Source organism: Chaetodon trifascialis, chromosome 18, assembly GCF_039877785.1.
Source record: "Chaetodon trifascialis isolate fChaTrf1 chromosome 18, fChaTrf1.hap1, whole genome shotgun sequence".
In the NCBI taxonomy this organism is placed as follows: Eukaryota; Metazoa; Chordata; class Actinopteri; order Chaetodontiformes; family Chaetodontidae; genus Chaetodon; species Chaetodon trifascialis.
Genome location: NC_092073.1, coordinates 12,204,973 through 12,225,675, shown reverse-complemented (window position 1 = coordinate 12,225,675; position 20,703 = coordinate 12,204,973). Strand labels below are relative to the sequence as shown.

General features: G+C 41.8%; 1 protein-coding gene across 1 annotated transcript in view; it reads right to left on the bottom strand.

Annotated features, from left to right (window-relative positions):
- Window positions 1-19,396, bottom strand: part of cntnap2a (contactin associated protein 2a) — a 297,644-nt gene extending 278,248 nt beyond the window's left edge. The window contains exon 1 of the mRNA XM_070985592.1: window positions 19,136-19,396. Within this exon, the coding sequence (XP_070841693.1) occupies window positions 19,136-19,238 (103 nt within the window). The 5' untranslated portion in view covers window positions 19,239-19,396. The remainder of the gene's footprint in view (window positions 1-19,135) is intronic.
- Window positions 19,397-20,703: the final 1,307 nt, after the last annotated feature.

The window sequence follows — 20,703 nt, the reverse complement described above, 5'->3', positions numbered from 1 at the left end:
AAAGTAAGAGGAACAACGGTGTGGAGTGATATATTATTCATAATTAGCCGACTTGGTACATTATTTAACAAACAGTCTCAGCGGAGAGGTGCTACCTGCAGCCACCCGTTTGTTATTAATGGCAGTCTGCAAGAACTGTCTTTCTACTGGCTTCTTCACCACAAGAACACAACACACAAAGATGCACTCTCACGCAACCCCCCCCCCCCCCCCCCACACACACACACACGCACACACTGCATTCTCTGCATATAACAAAGAAAATCTCATCACACGGTGAAAGCTCTGCAGGACTTCAAACACCCTTGATCACTCCTGCATGTTATCCTCCTCCTTCAGTACAGCAGGCTGCAGCTGTTTTGCTCTCCTGTGCCGTTGTCAAGGCATCAATATTTACAGCCATATAAAATTTTGTTCACAGCTCTCACAGGGGCTGGGGAGAAGGCCCTGGGCATACTTGGCTTTGGACAAAACATAACTTTGAACAGTAGAAGAAGAAATTAGAGGGTGCAGTTGTTACGAGTCCTGCCACCGGAACCGCATGTGCCCACTGGCCAAGGATTGATTCTCCTCTCCTGTGTCTCCTGTACTCATCTGCACTACTTTTCCAATAAAGAAATAATACCATGGAGTGTGAACTGCCCATACTTCCTTTGACAAAAACTACAGAGTAGAATCCTGAGGGTATTTTTGTCAGGGATTTTATTTTTTTTACCTTGATGTGAAAAAAGGATTTCATTTTTGACACTGTAGAGGTACTTGGATTTTAGTGGATTTGTCTAGCAGGCCATTCTTTCAGGGTTGTCAAGAGGGGCACTCTTTTGTTGAGAGGGAGACCTACTGCTGTTTAGCTGCACTTGAAATGGTGGGTAGTCATTCAAACAGGTTGAACGACGACAGTGCGTGTGTGTTGCAACCTGGTTGGCATGAGTCATTGTTTTTTTTAACTCATATCTGCCTCTAAGCAGGTTGTTTGGTAGCACTTTACATTGCAGCTCTGTGATAACAAGATGATAATGGGGGAGTGTTGTGTTAACTTTACAGAGAAGAGCCATGTAAGAGCAAAACCACCTGTTTCTTCTTACTCGTATGGTTGTAACTCAAACAAAATACCAAAGGCCAGAGTAACTTCCTGAAAACACAAACGACAGTGTCTGTGTAATTGTAGTGGATCAGGGTTGGACTACAACATCCACACTGAGCATATAGGAGGATTTGTGTTTATATCAGGACTGACCGTTAACACCAGATGCTCCTCAGTCTTTCAGATTGCAGTCTAGCCATATATTTCAACAGTTTTTAATAATACTAGCTGATTCTCTTCAGATGAAGATTACAAATGCTTGACAGAGCTTGACAAGCACGTCACTGATTCCAGCTTAAGTGTAGCAAAATTACTACTTCTATTCCTTGATGCAGGCAAATTGCCATCAGCTAAGACCCTTATTAGAGCATAGCTTACAGTCACACCACCAGAGGGGAATAGAGTAAGGATGATGCCTTGACATCAATACATTTCCTCTCATTGACTAAACTGTGAAGGTATGTGTTTCTGTTAGACAGAAACCACTTCCACAAAGTAATACTAGATCTTGTTTTCAGATAAATGCCTTTGTTGTGTCCACAGTGAATGCTGAAAATGCATCCTCAGGTGAGTTCTGAGGTGAAGGAAATTACTGTGCACCATTTGCAGTCAGTACACACAGTGTAAATAATTATCCTGTTTCAGGAAAACAATTACCAACATGATGTTTCAGCGTGTTTCACTGTGTGTTTACTGCATGATGTTAAATGAATAACCTATTGTGGGGTAGGTTATTCATTTAACAGTGAAAGACAACTGAATCAAAACACACACTAAATACAAAAAGGAGACAGGTTTAATTTCAAGCCTTGTTAATATGGTGTCCTGACACAAAATACATTGATGTTTCAATGCAGAAAAAGTAATACTGGCACATATTGAGTCTTTTTTTATGCTAATGTTTCCAAGAAGCTGTATTCCCCCCAAAATGACGATGAAAACAACAATAACAAAATGCTTATGTCATGTAAAGTACAATGTGTATATCAATTAAAGTCTCAAAAGGACAATCCCAGTTTCGAGGAAACTAAAATAGGCAATACTGAGAATATTTAAGTCAAGGAAAGCATTTCATGATCATTGGATGAGCACAAAAACGTTTCATTACTGAAGTTCTTTGAGGTTACGTGATTGTTTTTTGATTTGATTTGCTTGTGACCCACATTAACTCAAGAGCTGAGGCAGACCAAACGTGCAAAAACAACTGACCAAGGCCCTGTCCTGAACACGCTGTTAAAGTGCCTCCTCCATATACAATATACTGTAGTGTTGGCGGCGGCATTGTATTTCATTTATCACTACTGTACAGAACACATTCAGATGTCCCCTCTTGGGTATTACATAAATAAGTCGTTGTCAAGTACGCCACAGTCACAGGCATTTGTGTTGCATTATGTAGCTCTTTCTTTAGCAGCATATTTTATGTTTAAACATATTCTGGTGCTTAATCAAGTACAGCAATTCCCACTGCGGTTGCAGGCCAAGCTAGAACTTGTCAGTGGAATGACTACAGAGGCAGAAAGGGACATTTCTGAAATGCATCAGTGGTGGAATAAGTACTCAATTCCTTACGAGGGGTAAAGGTATCTATAATATAATGGAAAAGTAAAAAAAAGTGTTCTGTCTGGAACATACTTGTCTTCTAGCTCTAACTGACATGACTTAGGCTCCATTACAAAAACCATTTGAATAAAAATAGATACTTTCGAAGATTTCTGTGTGGAAAAGCCCATTACAACCACAGCACAAAGAACTGGTTGTGAATGATGGAGTGGGATGACATTTTCCTGGGCATTTTACTCAACAGCGAAAAAAAACCAAAGCCAGACAAAAATATTACATTCAACCTTTTCAACATGTAATTAAATCATATTATTTCTGTGACGGTAATGTGATTTGTTACACTGTTGACTGATTACACTACGCTTTATGTGACATTTATTAACAATCAGCAATTTGGACAGCCATGCATTTATATGGCTCACGTGCCTTTGTGTGATTTAAGCTGAAGGACCAACACAGTTGAGATAGTATATATCCTTTTTTTTTAAATAAAAATTATGGCTGTATTATAGTGAAGGGCTACCATTGTGTAAAACAAGCAGAATAATTAAACGGCTGTCAAATGTGTAAAAACAAATGTCCCAAAACATGCTGTATTTTGGTGTATTACTCCAACCATGCATGACGGCTGAACACATTTGCAGGAACAATCTGGAGAAGCAGTTGCAGGCGCACGGAGTGTAACACACATACATTTGACAGCTGCTCAGCAGTCAGTCTGGTGGCCACTGAATGGGTATACTGGACAATTTAGAGGTTAAGTGACTTGCTCAAGAGCACTAGGAGAACCGTTGCCGGAAAAGGGAAGTGCACTTCAGAGCTGTTCAAATGCCCACTGTAGCATTTTCTTGTCTTGCCATTATATCATCTTGCTGTGATTATGGTGTTATTCTTGTAAGTCATTCTGAGTAAGAGCATCAGATAAGTGTATGTGGACAGACTGAGAGAATAAAATGCTGAATGTAACAACAATAGAGCACATGTTGATGCTGATTCAGCTGCATATTGTTTCTTTTTGCTTGTCTAATAAATGCCACTTTAGTATATTCCTTTGCAGCTCCCTCACACCACCACTATCAGACCAGGGTACAATGCCAGACTTACAGGCAACAGTGGACAGTGACCTTCTGTTACACGACTTTGAAGAAATCCAGCAGTTACTACAAAAAACCAACATAACCAGTATTGTTAAATACTGTTTCAGTCTATTCAACTGTTTTCTCAGGTGCACAGACCCCAAGATTAGCATAAAAATACAATGAAAGGGCCTGCATCCTGCTGACAATGCATAAAAATACTGTATACTGTACGTCCAATTGGCTGAAATTAGAATGAAAATGTGAATAAAAATGTTTTCATTTTACGTAAAATGCTTACAAAGCGCTCAAGCGAAAGGTCATGAAAACATCATTGTTTTTTTACTGTGACGACTAACAGCACGTCTACACATACGGTGTAGCATAAGCACCGCTTAGAGAAAAGCAGCTTCAGTCTTCACTCTGTGTGGACACAGGATGTGTTCAGGCACAGCAGTGAGTGTACTGTAGATCACCCGTGTTTGGGCAGCGCTCCGAGCCAAATACACAAACACTGTAGTTATTCACCCAAAACAAAAGAAAATAGATTGGAGATGTAAAAATACACTTTGGGTTGTTTTGAGCTGTGCCTGTGCAGACAGCTGGACTGAGTAGGAGCGTATGTGTTCTATCAGGAGCGCATGAGACAGATGATTGAAGACTGAAACGCTCTCTGTGTATTTATGCTGTTAAAGTCTAGCATGGTTTCGTTTGCTAACTGGCAAAAAACACTAAGTGTAGCTAAGGTTCAAAGGAATGTCGGGCATTCGATCTTTAAAAAGATGAAAGAAGAAGAATGGATTAACTGAACATGGCACTAGACACAATTCAGTTCACTGAAAAGGTGAATATAGGTATGTATGGTCCTTAATGATATGACAGTTTAACATTGCATGTTTAGCACGTATCAGGCTAATCGATAGAATATCATTGAAGTTGCCACTGTCGCTCTACTGTCAGTCATTTATGTCTGCATCAACATATCTTCATGGGCCAGCCAGGGAGGGGGATTAATGTTCTGAACCTGAAGCATGCACAGAGGTAAATAAGACACACACACACACGCACACACAGTACATTAGGGTGGTTTCACGGGATCGCCCATTACCACTCTTTAAAGTGTGCAAGTTGCTAATGGTTTTGGATCCCATTCAGGGAGAGTCTGTGGCCTGTCTGTCCATTAGCTGGCTGACACACTCTGCTGACTAAACACATCACTTCCACTGCCCTTGTCCTCTGTTCCTCTCTCCCATGCACCCCTTCATTCCACAGATGAAAATAGCCTTCTGAATTTGTGTGTTTCAGTGTGTGTGTGTGTGTGTGTGTCTAGGCATACATAGTACACAAGTACAGGTGTAAGAGTCATTTGTTTGAGCAATCCAGAAGTGGAAAAAAAGTAACATGGAGGGCAGAGGGCAGTTAGATTCTTCTAAAGTTTAACACTTATGGTTTGGTTAAACTGTTGGATGAGCACAGACCTTGATACTTTTCAAAAAAACTGAAATAAAACTTTTCTACTCACTCTTTGCATTTGGTCTGACATATTCATAAGCCATTAAATGGATGCTTTAATCCAAAGTGTCTTGCAGCACAACAAACAAACACATACAGTGCATTTTTTAAGCAATTTGGTGGCACCTGACATTAAATCTACATGAAACTAAATTTGCTTTTTGTTCCAACTAATGTTAGGTTCAGTCTAATTCACATGGCAACCTGTGGGGCTGCAAAATGAAGCCAACGCAGACGTGCCAAAAAACTGCAGTTCCTTTAACGGACACTTGAGGCTGATTCCACATCTCACATCCCTATGCTTTTGATGGGTACATCCAATGAACCATTCACACACAAAATAAACAAACTTTTCACATCTGAACCAGACTGAAAATTGATTCAGCAATGAAGCTCCTGACCCACAATGAACTGACCTGAAAAAAACAGTCACAATCTTTCTTTCCCCATGAAGCAGTATGTTAGATGTCACGCAATAAAGCTGAAGAATAACAAGCTTTAAACTTCGGTGAGTTGATGAATGTACTGCTCTAGCTTCACATCTAGTCAAAGAATCCGGCCCCACATTGAGCTTTTAGGGCAGCACTTTGCACTATGTCCTTCAAAGAGAGTCAAAGGGCATTCGCCTCTCCTCTGCTCTCACAGCTAATCGATCGCACACTTTTCTGGCTCCATAGTAAAAAGCAAAAAGACTTGCTGCACTGTGTGTGTCTGTGTGGATGTGAGAGTGCGAGTGGATGTCCTGTGTAATTGTGCATTCCCCGAACAACACATGGAGAAACCTGCACAGACATACATACTTAGGTATATGCATATGCAAGGACACCCACTCACTAACCCAGTGATACTCAGACGTGCACACGGGAATGAGAATGATTACATATTCTATCAATCACCCAAGCTGCTGAAATACAGGAGCATGGCAGGGTGCTTGTTGAGTAGATAAATCTATAAATCAGATTTGATGTTTCCTGTCTGTCTGCCCGCCCGCCTGCCCGTGTGTGTGTTGCTCTGCCATGTACTCAGTCTGCATCTCTGCTCATCCCAGACACAGATTAAACATCTGAAACTGATCTGTGATCAGCCATGCTGTAATCCCCTCCATGTTGGCCACTATCATTTCATCTCTAGACAACTGATAGAGATGCCAGCAGACAGAATGAGCATTTATTAAGTCCTGATATTGAAACTAATTCCCAAATATTTCCATTTGAGATCACAATTTGGAAATGTGAAGCACACCATGAATTTCAATAGTATGCACTCATTAAGTGCCAGTTTAATGGGGATTTAATGAAATTCCAAATTAATCAACTGAGCTGCTAAAGGATTGACCTAACTCAATCTACAACTGTGCTGCTGTCTTTAATATTGTCTTTGTGGTACTTCCAGCAGCTCTAAATTGAGCTCATTGTTAATAAACTCACACAGCATGCTGTATATTAATTAGCAATTTGACCTCTTTCCACAAAGGGCAGAATTAACCGGAATTATTGCTGAAGAGCATATTAACCGACTGCGCTTTGTGTAGGAGGAGGGATGGCAGCAGAAAAGAAATACAGAATACAGAAATACTCCAATACAGAAGCATTTTTGAGAAAACCTCTCAAAAAAATTGTGAACTCTATTTTTCACAAGCCGAAACTGGTTCATGTATTCAATCACGGGCCATAGTTCTGACCCTGAAAGAGTCCAGGTAGCTGCAACACATTTCACTGGTCTAGTAACCGCAGAGGTAGAGCTGGCAGTAATCACAATCACCGACTAATCAAATGCAAGAAATGCCAGAATATAATTTAGATTCTCAATAAACTTTATGAATTGAATAAGTTGGTTGACGAAGGGCAAAAGTTACGAGAGAGAGAGAGAGAGTCAGAACAGCTGAGTTTCTTAAAGTGTCTTATCATTGAGAAACGGACGGACGTATTTCTGGTTCCTCTTAGTAGCTGATCTGTTGTACCTGCTGTTGCAGAGATATTTCACTTGTTCCTTAAGAAAATAGTTTATTCTGTACATTAAAGTTCAAGATGTTTGTGAAAGAATTCCAAACTGGACTAAAGCTGTGCTGTTTTTCTCTCTTTCTTCATGTTTTAATACATTAGCATTATTAAGCACTTTGACTCGCCCTTGTGTATGAAATGTGTTATACCAATAAACTTGCCATGCCTCACCTTACTTTAGCTTAATGCAGCAAAAAATGAAGCTTATTTTTAACAGCTCCACATGTAGACTTGATACCAATGTCAGGACACCAATGCTTTCTGCTTTTGTGAAGGAAATCTAATTGTTGTGCTAATTTTGTCTAAACTGATAATCTAGACAACTTGAAGGAAAGGTGAAACATACAGGAATACAGACTGAAAGATAAAAGACAGACAAAATAGTTAAAGAAAGTCAAAAGACCAAGATATGAATGGGGAAGCAACGTGAAAAGAGACAGCAACATGGTGGCATTCAGCACAGAGAAAGAAGAATAAAGTGGGTAAGAGTAAGAGGCAACCTGAGTGAATAAAACAGTCTGACAAGCACATAGACAAAGACAGATGGGGACCAGGAGAGGGAGAAAAAGTCAAAGAAAGCCACAGTAAAAGAAAAATATAGAAGAAGGCAGAGAGAAGGCAGGTGAAAGAAAGGTATAAAGAGGAAGCAGTGACCCCTGTCTGACTAATCTTAGCTTACACTGGAACAGCACCTTGAACCACAGCTAATGGACCACATCCACATCTAGCCTCAACCCTCTTTTTCTCCATGTTATACACACAAAAAGCTCTTTTCTATCACACAAGTGTCTACACCTACACACACACCTAGCCTCTGCCGTACACAGACACATATAGACACCCCCCCCCCCCCACACACACACACACACACACACCATGTACTATGACTATGAAATGCAAAGTGATGTTCTTCTTGAGCAGAAGCACACAAGCAAAATTGCCAGGGATCATCCTAAGGATCAGCACTGGGGCATATCCAGGCACATTTTAATGGATCCGTATTGGCTAAAATGATAGCAAAGAGCAGTGTACAAAATGTTCAGGCAGTACCTTCTAGTCTTTATCCAGCAGAGACAAACAACAAGCTTTGTTGTGTGTTAAAATGACAAACGGTGGCTGCTGCAGGTCATGTCAGCTGTTGCTAATTAAAGTTAACTCTGTGAGTAACTTGATGGAAGGCCAAAACTAAACTTGGCCTGTTGTGGGTTTGTGGGTTCTCTGCAAGCCAGTGGCTGCACTCTGCCAGAGATTATTTATGTGGCAAAAGAAGGATCACACTGTAATACCATTGTACAACTGTGAGTGTTTCTGTGGTTCCAAGAACTCCAATAGACTGATTTGTCTTCTCTGTAGTGGATCACCACTCATTCCTCCAGTTAAATTTTCACTCATATCAAATGAATAATTTAACTTTTTCAGCGTAATCATTTCAGTGAATCAGGGCCTTCAGTACTTGGACCAATAAGCTACTGAAAAACAAGGTATTGGTATTAGTCTGAAATACTAAAACACACACGCACGCACACACAAACACATTTCTTAGGTCACTTTTGGAGACCTTAGACAAAATTCCACTCATTTCTAACCCTAATTCAACTTATCCACACAGCCTCAACCTAAATCTAACCTTAACCACTGAGATAAAATATTTTTTTCTCAACTGGGGACAGAGATTTTGTCCTCAACTGGTCCCAAATTAACTGGGACACACAATCCTGCTAGTGGTTATCAAGACTGCAAGAGACCAGGCCTGTCTGACATCCCAATTACTGTGTGCTTTAACCACTGGTTCCTCCTGGCTATACACCCACCCACCACACAAACACTGTACGAGGACATGTGCACACCATGCACAAAACACATCTTTTTGCGCACTCAAATTAATTTCACCACACACACACACACACACACACACACACACACACACACACACACACACACCTTCATTCAAGCACGCCCAGGGAACACAATGAACATTTGTCCATTTATAGCAACTCATGTTTGCCCTCCCAGTTACATTTGTTCTCCACTTCATTTTCACTCTCCTTTTTATTTCTATCGTCATACATGCACCTCGTGAGGAATACACACACTCACACACAGGACATGCCTCATGCGTATATTGTAGCTTCACTATAACGAAACAGAGATACACACTGGGACAAATACACAAGTTATGTTTTCCAAGTGACTGGCTGGCTACAGTATATTCCCATCCTACCTCTGAGCTTTTCCTTTGAGCCTAAAGAGAAAAAGGAGAAGTGTTTCCTCAATGGAAGTAGCCCAAAGATTAATTCACTTAATCTTGGTCTGTAAATGGGGTATTCAAGCGGCTTAAAAAACAAATTGAATGCAAAGGCTGAGAGTAATAACAACATTTGTCTTAGCTGCGGCACAATGCCCTTTTCCACAGCACTCTTCCACATGAGCTGGTGGCTAGATTTCCAACATCCATTATGACAGAAAGGGACTTGTGCCTATGCACATGCACATACGTACATGCACAGTCTGACAAACACACAAACCTGCTCTCTCCCACACACATATACATACATTTTGACTATGCTACCTACTGTACATAATGACAAAAAGAGAGCGAAAGACAGACATGGTGAGACTCCATGAGGGAGTATGGCTGTGTGTGTGTGTGTGTGTGTGTGTGTGTGTGTGTGTGTGTGTGTGTGTGTGTGTGTGTGTGTGTGTGTGTGTGTGTGTGTGTGTGTGTGTGTGTGTGTGTGTGTGTGTGTGTGTGCGCGCGCGCATCAGTGAGACAGTTGAACAGATGTTGTGCTGCGGTTTTTAATGTGTAATCCCCAGATTCATCATGCTACCCATCGGGCATGTGCAGATCAAAGAGATGATGTTACAGAATATAGGTTAAACTCAAAGAGAGAGACAAGCTAAAGGCACAGTTTAAGTCTCCTCTGACAATACGCTCAGCGCAACACTGTATAAGTCATGATTACAGCTTTTTATTGCTAGATCACTGGCAAACTGTGGCTCATGAATTAGTAATTATTTTTACATGAGTAATAACTAATTAATTAATGTAATTAGCTCAAAGTCTCATTAAATCACTACTAACTATTTAATGTACTCACTATGACTCAAAGATATATGTTGTGTCTTTTAAAGTTCACATTGTGGCACAATGATTCCGCTGTAGTTCTGATTATCACTATTTTTGTTTGTTTTTTATGACTAGGCTAACAATAATAAATGTAACTGACTTGTATGGTTTGTGGAAACGCCTTCTCTTATGTCACATTCCTTTGACCTTTTAATAGACTTGCCATGTTACTATGAATTATTCTCGCTTTCCAAGTCAGCGACCACATAAGTCATGTTACATTAGCTCAAAGGTCAAAATAATGATTACCAAAATTATCATATTTTCTTAATAATAGCATCAAAGTTAATTAGCAGTGAGGCGTTAGCTCGGGAACAAGCTACTTGGATTTGGAGCAAACACAAAGCAGAAAAGACAGAAAAAAAGAGTGGTCTGAATCAGTCCCCAAACAGGCAAGTGAGGAAGCTTACTGCATCCATGTAGCAAGGGAACTCAAAACTCGAAGTGAAGGCAACTCAAACTACGGTCGGCCCAGTCACCCAACCAGGAAATCAATGACGAAATGATGAAATCTTCAATTGATGCTTCACATTTATCAATAACAACAAAAACAAACAATAATAAATGTCATTATTCTTCCAGGTAACATAATGCTTTTAATATCAATATAGTTTTTCAGTCACCTGTTGCATGAACTTCTGCATTAACAGCTAATTTCACAGCACTTCTGAATGCGGCTCAGACAATGTAATCAGGGGACCAGGCACCTGACTACAACGCTCACCACGCCTTGAATTCAGTACCTGGCTGTGGCTTGGCCAGCTGCACTGAACATGATTGGCAGTGTTTGTGGGTGGGATGCCAAGGAGGGATCATGTTCTTATTGTTGCACTATCAAGTCCTGGTTGGATGCTGGACACAGAACAACCCATTTATACTGATGCCTTCCCCAGCATTGGAGGTTGTTCAAGAGCATGTACAAGGGGTCTAACACTGTGTCAGTGTGTCTAAACCTCCCTGCTGCTGACAGAGGTGACTGCCCAGTTTTACTCTGTGCTACTTTTGACACTGTTGTTTTGACACTGATGATTTGGGTCAGGTTCACTGACATTGTTTTTAACTGTTCTTTCAAACGCCTCCACTGCCTCAGTACAGCTCGATCCTGGCATTCCCCCAAGATTAATCCAGGCCTGTTGTTGTACCCTATCTATTAGCTTCCTCTTAGTAACTCAGTAACTGCTATATTCAAGGCTAAAACACACAATAAATCTACTCTATTTTGAACAGTTTTTGGAACAACAAGCACTTCAGAGCTCAGTTCAGAGGGTTGCAGGTACAATCAGCACCAATTTCAAGTCTTCTCTGTTATGAAAAGGATTTTTAAAATGGGCACTCGTGACTGCTTTGAAAATAGTCAAATCAAATTGTCCTAGCACCCAGTTTTACTGGATTATGAATGAATTAGAAGAAAAAAAAAAACAGACAGGCATTGCAGTTGCAGAATCTTGCTTCATTCAACATCTACAACATTCACTGTAATAATAACACAAGGTTCGGAAGTGTGCGTCTTTTATGGCTCAATGAGGTCTGGCCCTCACCTTATACATTGCAGGTTAACCTTTGACGGAAAGGAACAGATAAAAAAATAATCACAATGGTTTTATTTTGCTGTCCTCCTCTCTTATTTGTAACATTGGTTTACTATATTCCAATTTTCTTTGTTTTCATTTTGCCTTGGCTTTCAGGCCTATCCGCTCGTTTCTCATTCTGTATCCCCTGGCACTGTTTTCATGCTGTAGGTCCAATGGAGACAAATGTAAAACGATGACAATGATGGTGATGGTGATGTACAATAAATGAATTCTAAGTGGATATTCACATTAACTGAAAAAGCAGTTATGAAGGTTGTTAATCAATCAAGTTGTAAAAATACCAGGTATTATCAGAGGGAAGTGTGGTATCAGGTGACATAGCCGGGTCTGTTCTCTGAATAATGCAACGGCTGCATTCTGATGCAGGCACAGATTATAATGACGCTTATATTGAATGACAAGGTGTCGTACAAAATCCTCGCCTCCTGACCATCTTTCCTCGAGCTGTCTCTCCTCATCCTGCTCTCTGTTCTGATACATGGTGCCTCTTTCTCTAAATGTCCCTCTCTCTTCCTCCGTCTATCATGCCAGCCCACTCTCCATCTCAGAGACCCTTGTCTAACGAGGTGAACAGATTCTGACGGGTTCTAATGAGAACACATTCCACTAGAATAACTTTCAGATCCTGTAATTCACACATGCTCATGCGTGCACACACACACACACACACACACACACACACACACACACACACACACACACACACACACACACACACACACACACACACACACACACACACACACACACACGTACACTGTCTCAAACAGAGGAGCATGCATGCGCATATTCCTAAATCTAGAATTGCCCAGTGACGCACCTGTCTTACAGTCCCCATTATGGGTAGGTTCGATTGTGTGTGTTTGTGTGTTTCTCATTAAGTCTTCTTTCAGGGACACATTTCAGACTACAGAATAGTAAACTTGGGACAGCTTGTCCAGTTGGGTACAAAAACTGTGTCCCCTATGGGAACTGACATTAGGATTAGGGTCAGGTTGGGGTTAGGTTGTAGTGGTTATGGTTATGGTTAGGGTCAGTCTCCAGAAAATGAATGTCTATGTAGTGTGTGTTGGTGTGTGTACACGTGTAAAGTGAGGACATTATGGCTGGTCCTCACAACTTCAAAGGTCTGTTTGAACGATAAGATTTGGATTTGGGGAGCTAGGTTAAAATGCAATTTAGGTTAGGGTTAGGTATTAGTTGTGATGGTTAAGGTTAGGGTGAGGGGAATTCAATATGCCAGTGAAGGTCCTCACAATGCTAGATGTACCTGTGTGTGTGTGTGTGTGTGTGTGTGTGTGTGTGTGTGTGTAACTGAGAAGGGAAGAAGGAGACACAGAAAAGTCTGTGTGTCTGTGTGAGAACTGAATGGTGCGAGCCTCTGTGCATGTGGGAGTGTGTGTGTGTGTGTGGGTGTGTGTGTGGGTGTCTGTCTGTGTGCGACTGAGGAAGGAAGACGGGGACAGAGAAAAGTCTGTGTGAGCTGCATGGTGCTGGCCCCTGTGTGTGCGCGTGTGCACGTTACGTTGCTGACATTGTTAAGGGAATTATGCTGCATGAATTGTCGCTGTACATTGGGATCACTCAGCCTTGCTCCCATGATGAAACATAGATAGCCTTGCAGTAGCATTCACTTCCAAGAGGAACTTCAATTCTTCAAGGAGACGGATACAGCAGTCTCAGTATAAAGCTGAGCGGGAATAGAAAAGCAGCAAACAGTTATGTTGCACTGATAGTGTGTTTCCCGCTAGATGTTTGCTGTGCTCGAGATCTATGACATTAAGGAAATGGGCAAAAAGTCTCCATGTAAACGTGATGTTTTAGCGATATATGACTTTATGCCTGTTTGAACATATATTTTGAAACACACCAGGGTGAAGGCTACTGATTCCTCAGCCATATTATCATTGTGTGTTACCATGCAAGTTGTTAAGATATTCTTTTCAAGCCCAATTCATATCCATTCATTATGAGCTGCTGTGAAACGATGCAATTCTGATTCCTTGTGCTATGAAAATGAAATGCCTTTTGGAAAGCAGCGGGTTATAGGTCAAGCATTTTGTCTCAAAAGCACCGCCATGACTTCGTGTTTTAGTGAGCTAAAACATTCATTCACTGACAGGGCAAGCAAAATGTAAGATCTGTATGAGACTGAAAGAGGAGACTGCAGTGTGGCTGTGTTTGGCTGTGATCCATGTCAGTCTGGTTGTTGCAGTGGTCACACACACACACACACACACACACACACACACACACACACACACACACACACACACACACACACACACACACACACACACACACACACACACACACACACACACACACACACACACACACAGAGTAGGTGCTGCTTTAAGAGTCTGCATGAGCATACACAAGCAGATGCATCACATTACTCGCTTCAAAAGTGGCTAGTGGGGACTTTTTTTATCAAACATATTTGTAATCAGGAGAGGAATGAGAATGGCACAGATAGTGAGGAGAGAGACTGGGTGGATGAAGAAAGGAGACGAAAAAAATTCAGGAGGGAGGGAAGCGATTACGGCCAGATGATAAAACCACTGAAGAGAGCCAAGTAGGGATAGAAAGAATTAAAGATAGTTAGGGAGAAGAAAGAGGGCAGGAGGCGAGAGGGGGGGAAAAAACTGAATCAAATGATAGGAGAGAGACTGGAGGACGGAGGGGGGAGGAGTACGGGGGAGCAAGAGGAATCATCAGGGGCAGTTAGGGATGAGACAGCTGAAAAAAGGGAGCAGGGCATGAAAGTTTTGTGTATTGGATTTTTATTAAAAGAGGCAAAATGACAGGCGAGAAGAGCAAGGAAGAGCTATATGGAGAATGAGGAGAAGAGGCTGAGGGAGATTTATTGAAAATAGAAGGAGCGCAAAGGAGCGATAGATTAAAAAAAGCAGGAGGAAGAGAACAATTTAGACAGAGGAGGACAGAACGGAACAGAGAAATGGCAGTGCAATTAACAACTAGACCCTGTTTCCTAGCTCTTGACTCAGTGCCTGATAAATCTACACGTGGACACACACACACACACACACGCCCAAAGCACAGGTAGGTGCACACATATAAATACACAGGGACCAAACAAAACTAAACACCAAGTATTGAGCTGATCTAATCTGAGGCAAACCAGTCTGCTTCCTCCAGCCCTAATCCTATTATTACCACCTCCTACTGGGAGTCATTACACACACACACACACACACACACACACACACACACACACAAAGACGAAACACAGGCCAGGCATCAGGTCTACCTGTGTGCTGCTTAATGTGTTGGTTTTTAGAAAATTATAGCATATCTCATTGACATTTTTCCCTCAGTGAAGATAACAATCACGGTGACTCATTTGTTGACTGCAGGATAGCGCTGCTTTCACCAATGTTACCTTGCTAGGACTCTGAGGTTGGACCGCATCATTCTCTTGTTTGCTTTGGATCAGACACATCTCGCCAATTCTTAAAATTAGCTACTTTGATACAGAAGCTACAACTAAGCCTTTAGTCAGATCTAAGTCAAACATACTCGGAAGAACTCTTTATGCCTGAAACTCATTGTTTTGACAACAAGATGCAACTAAATGTCTTAACTTTGCTTCATGTGTTATACACTGAATTGTACTGAAGAACAGGTAACCACGTCTTGCCCTGTGTGGCCCTGGAGGTGCAACCAGACTGATGTCTATGTCAAATGGCCTGGCATGCTTAATGAGATAAGAAAAGGCTAATCTGATTCTATATCAGACAGGCTCTAGGGGCATCCCATTTAGCCACCCAAGGTGTCACTAACACACTGACTTAAAGACACATCCTTTACTTTCCACAAGCTGCTGCTGAGAACGTTAAAAATGCAAACCCTGCCCTTTGCGAAGGGAGTGATGAGCAGCAATGGTGCAGAGCAGAGCAGAGAGTTCCAGGCTGATTAAAGGGAAGATTTGCTGTTTCAAACAATGCGGTTAAAGCAAGCTGTTAACATTCAAGAAGGCTGTATGACTGTGCCACATATCTGTGCGTACAAAATATACTTCAAGTGCAGAATTCACACACTAATACAATATTGAGGTGATATTCCTGTCAGAAATTTCCCATCTGAACCATATCAATAATAATCATAGCAACATGTTGACTTGAAGAGTAAATGGGAAAAAGAAATAAAGTCCTAATGATTATAAGGGATCATGATACTGTGATGTGGTGGTGGGAGACCTTGCCTCGGGCACACTACTACAACAATAATTTTACATATTGTACAGTGACAAGTCATGAGAGCGTACAGCTGAACTACAACGGGGACAAACGCAGTCTTCTTTCCTTCAGTTGTGTGATCATCTGTAGGGAAAAGCTTTAATGTCCCCAAGGGGCAACTTAGCTCGCAGACAGCAGTCAATAGTAAATACAACAATTAATAAAAAAAAAACAAAAAAAAACTCCATGGCTGTGGTTGTGTAAGCGTCCTTGTGAGTTTCTCTTTCTGAGTGTTCTTAGATATACTTGTGTACGCGGTGCGTTTGTTTAATTTTGGCGGACCGGAATGAATGTGAAGTGATACTGAAAGGCAACGTAAAACTGACACACGCCTTAGGCCAAGCTTGCGTAGGAGGAAAGCCCAGGCTTACTGCTCAACATACTATCTTTGTAGAAGCATACATGCATGAATATATAAATGAGCATGAAAAAACACACAAATCCACATGGGGCAAAACGGCACGAATCTCAATGTAAATCTAGAATCTAAATACATTTATGTCCTTGGGCCACGTGCCTCATGGAAGCATTTTCAGTGTGCACTTGGGAGAATCCACACAGTCGGTGGGTCAACTAGCCCATTGACTTTTAGTGTGTGTGTGTGTGTGTGTGTGTGTGTGTGTGTGTGTGTGTGTGTGTGTGTGTGTGTGTGTGTGTGTGTGTTTTCCCCGGTAGGATGGAAATGTTCATCGTTTTTAGTCAATGCCTCAGACCATTGGTCACAATGACATTGTCTGTTCCCCTGAGTGCTTCAAATCTAGTCCGATGGGGGATAAAGTCAGCACTCAGCACTCAGATTTAAGCTTTGGGGTGGAACTGCTGGTCCGACTCCACATGCTGTTTGTATCTCTCTCTCTATGGTACATAGAAATATACATTTTATGTGATAATCTATTGAAGAACTTACATAACACTAAGTTTACAGTGACTCCAGTGACCTTCTATTTTGCCTTTTGCATTATCCAAAAAATTTATGGGGCTCATAATTTAAGCACAGTGACTTGAAATTTAAAATAACATACATTTATGTAGTGGTTTATTTACATAGACACTGAATCTCTACTTGCTCCACGGCCACCGACGCTGACCAGTCATAGCTGCCAAATGACGGGAGCAAGAGGACTGAGGATTTCCATCAGGGATCGATAAAGTTTTAGAAATGAAGTGTTGTCACTATGACACCTGTTTGCTGCGAGGTTGCTCTTATGAGCAGCAGCTTTGTGCAAGAAAGACGCACTGCCCCTCTGCTCTGACTCCCCTTCTTTCTTGTTTTCACCTCTGTAACACACACTGACGCGCACACGCAGGCGTGCCTGTGTGCGCACACGCGCGCAAACGGCTCGCGGTGGCGTCTCTCCGTTGTTGTCTGTCGGATGGGATGATTAATGAGGCGCGTCCCCGGACACATTCATCCGGGACCCGAGAAGCCCTGGCGATCACCGGGGGAATCAGTCACACCGGCTCAGTCACCGTCAGCAACATCGGAAATACAGTGAACCATGTGTGGATGATTTCAGGAAAATACAGAACCAAACGGATCTGGTCTTTCCGTGCGCTTGGGAGAGCGCATATGAAAGCTTAGAAATATCAGATGGTACGTTTCAAATCATACCATGGAAATATCTTGGGAGAGAAATAATAAGCCTACACAACATAAACACCCTGTACCCCTTTGAATGTGTCAATTAGAATATAGGAGTAAAAACATACAATGTGTGATCAAAGCCCCGACACTAAAAGACAGGTTGTTAATGGTTAATAAGGAATAAAAAGATTATCCTGGGGTATTCCAAGTCTTTCAGTATAAAGTGAGGGGTTCTAACAGATCGATCCTCTGTATTTAAGGTACGATCTGAGCCATATAAGTTGTCTCAAAGTTATCCTGTTACACTTTGATGACAAATAACGTAACGCAATAGAAATTCGTAAAAATTCTAATTTAAGATAAGAGATAAGATAGGACTTTACTGATCCCACACGGGGAAATTTAGTCGTTACAGCAAGCAGGTTACAATAAGCAGGCACAGTGGCATAAGAGGTCAAAGAATAAGGATATAAAAGTTTACAAGATACAGAATAGAACATGTCTATGTACATTTGTAGAGATTATTAAAAACAGTAAATGCCAAAGAATCCTTCTGTCAAAAAAAAGTTCTCTTGCTAGTGGTCTTATTGAGTAAAAAAAAACTAACTGCTGATATGTGATATGACATGTATTGTAACGCACTTGAGATTTAATAGATACCAAATCTAAATTAGACTGCACAGGCAATATACCCAAAATCAGAAATCTCTCTGTGCTTCTAGGTCATAGCAGTAAAGACTAAGAGTGTCCACAAAGTTCAACAGACCTTCCTAAATATTTTGAAATTTAGCAAAACCTCTGTTTGGATGTCTTCTGGGCAAATGTAGTGCATTAGTCCGAAAACGCATATAATGACCTTATACAACCTTAATACAGAAAAAAGCCTAACATTTCTGATAAGGCTTCAAACTCTTAGTCTCTCAAATGCAAGGACTGCCAAGGATCTGGAAAAACGCAAACCACAACTGACATACTGAAATGTCAATTCAGTGTCTCAGCCCCGAAAACCCAAGATCAAAACCACCCAACGGGTATTAAGTCCCGGGCGCTGCAATCACTGAACCAGAGATCCTGAGGAGTTAACACGTGTAGGTCTGAACTCCGAAGGCATCCCCGCTCCCTCTGCCTTTTTCTTGAAAAGCCTGGCTCTGAGGCTCCCGAAAGCCCCAGCTGGCACCACCGTGGGGATACCTGCAGCCGCACCGGTAAACGCACCGTCTGTGCCCCCACTCCTCTACTCCAGAGGCAGGCTCGGTCTGCTTCCCAAACATATGCAGACTCGCCCGTTCAGCGCCGGGAGACACATCCAGAAATGAAGAATAACAACTTACGGGTTGTTGGCAAAGCTCCTTGGACACCGTTGACATGGCTGAAAATCCACAAAGCGACCGGCAATAACAACGTCGATCCCTGTGCAGGACGGTGCCGGTGCATCTTCACGGCCGGTGTGGACGGAGCAGAGCGGCAGCGGAGACACTCAGAAAAAAAACAGCGGGGTGGTTTTTACAGCCAGTCGGTCCGTCGGACTCGCTTCGCAGTTGAGGACTGGCGAAGAGGAGCCTGGCTGCACGGACTCTCTCTCTCTCTCTCTCTCTCTCTCTCTCTCTCCTCTCTCTCTCTCTCTCTCTCTCCAATAAAGAGATGATGTAAGGATCGCGCCGACTAACAGGCTGGTCTGTGTTGGCAAGCGCAACACACTTCTCTCTGCAGATATCTCGCCTCCTTATTCAGCGATTCCAAAATAAAAACAAACAACAACAGCCGCCTCTTCACCTGTACAGGACGAGAATGACTGGGTGCGACTGTACAGTATAGGCTCCAGTAGTTCAAGGAGGCATGACAGTGCGCAGCTCAAATCCGCTCAACTGATTTCTCCGCTCCGGAGCGCCGGGTGTGCTGTCCGCGGTGCTGAACTTATCTCAGTCTTTCTGTCTCTCCCCTTCTCTAAATGTCTTTCCGTTTCTTACAGCCAAACAGTGCCCCCCTCCTTCTCTAGGTGGTGGCAGCCTTGTACTCGGTGCATTCGCCTTGTTCTGGCATGTTACACGGCAGCAGCATTTACATAAAGATACACCTTTTAATATATAATTAAAAGGAGAGAAAGTGTTAGAGAGACGATACATTTATTGAAAAATATATCCTCAGTAAACAGACATCTGTCTTTGACAATGCATTTTAACTCTTCTTGGCTCCATCTGTACCAATTGCTTCCAGATTGCATGAGCTTAACGGTTTGGGGAGCGTATCTACAACAGTTAATTTCAAGTTTCTAAATCTTCAAGGGACCAGGGCTGGATTTGGCACGGCCAGTAAATTACTTACATCCTTGATATTAAAGACGTTGCACTCATTATTCAGCTCTACGTGTTAAATGTGACCAAAATTTTATGTCTGCAAAAAAAGGAATTCCTTAAATATTTAACTGTCCTTGGCTCCATCCATTTTTGGAAGCTGTGCTACTGAAACTTGTCCAGGAAAACTTCATTTCAGCCAAACTCAGTCCCATCAGACCGAACTATTAGCTCAAGGAAAATCTGCTGGTCTTCTTTCTGACCGGTGTTGATGGACAACCAGATCTAGAAGACTCTAGTCCAAATGTGACAATGCAGTTTTCCCACTTGCATGCCTCTGTCTAATTCTGTCTCTGAACTGCAGACAGTTCCTTTGGTTGTTCTCCTTCACCATCAAAAAATCTCAAATGCTGGACCCATCTGTTCATCATTCCCACTGAAACAATGAGGATTCATTTGTGATCTTTTTTCTACATGAATAAAGAGAAAATCTAGAAATACCCTTCAGAAGCTCGTGAAAGAACATGTTTTCTTAACGACAAATTGCCTTCCATATCTGGCAGTCTACATTTGTCATTATCATGTCTCAGTCGTGTCTCAGTCATTGT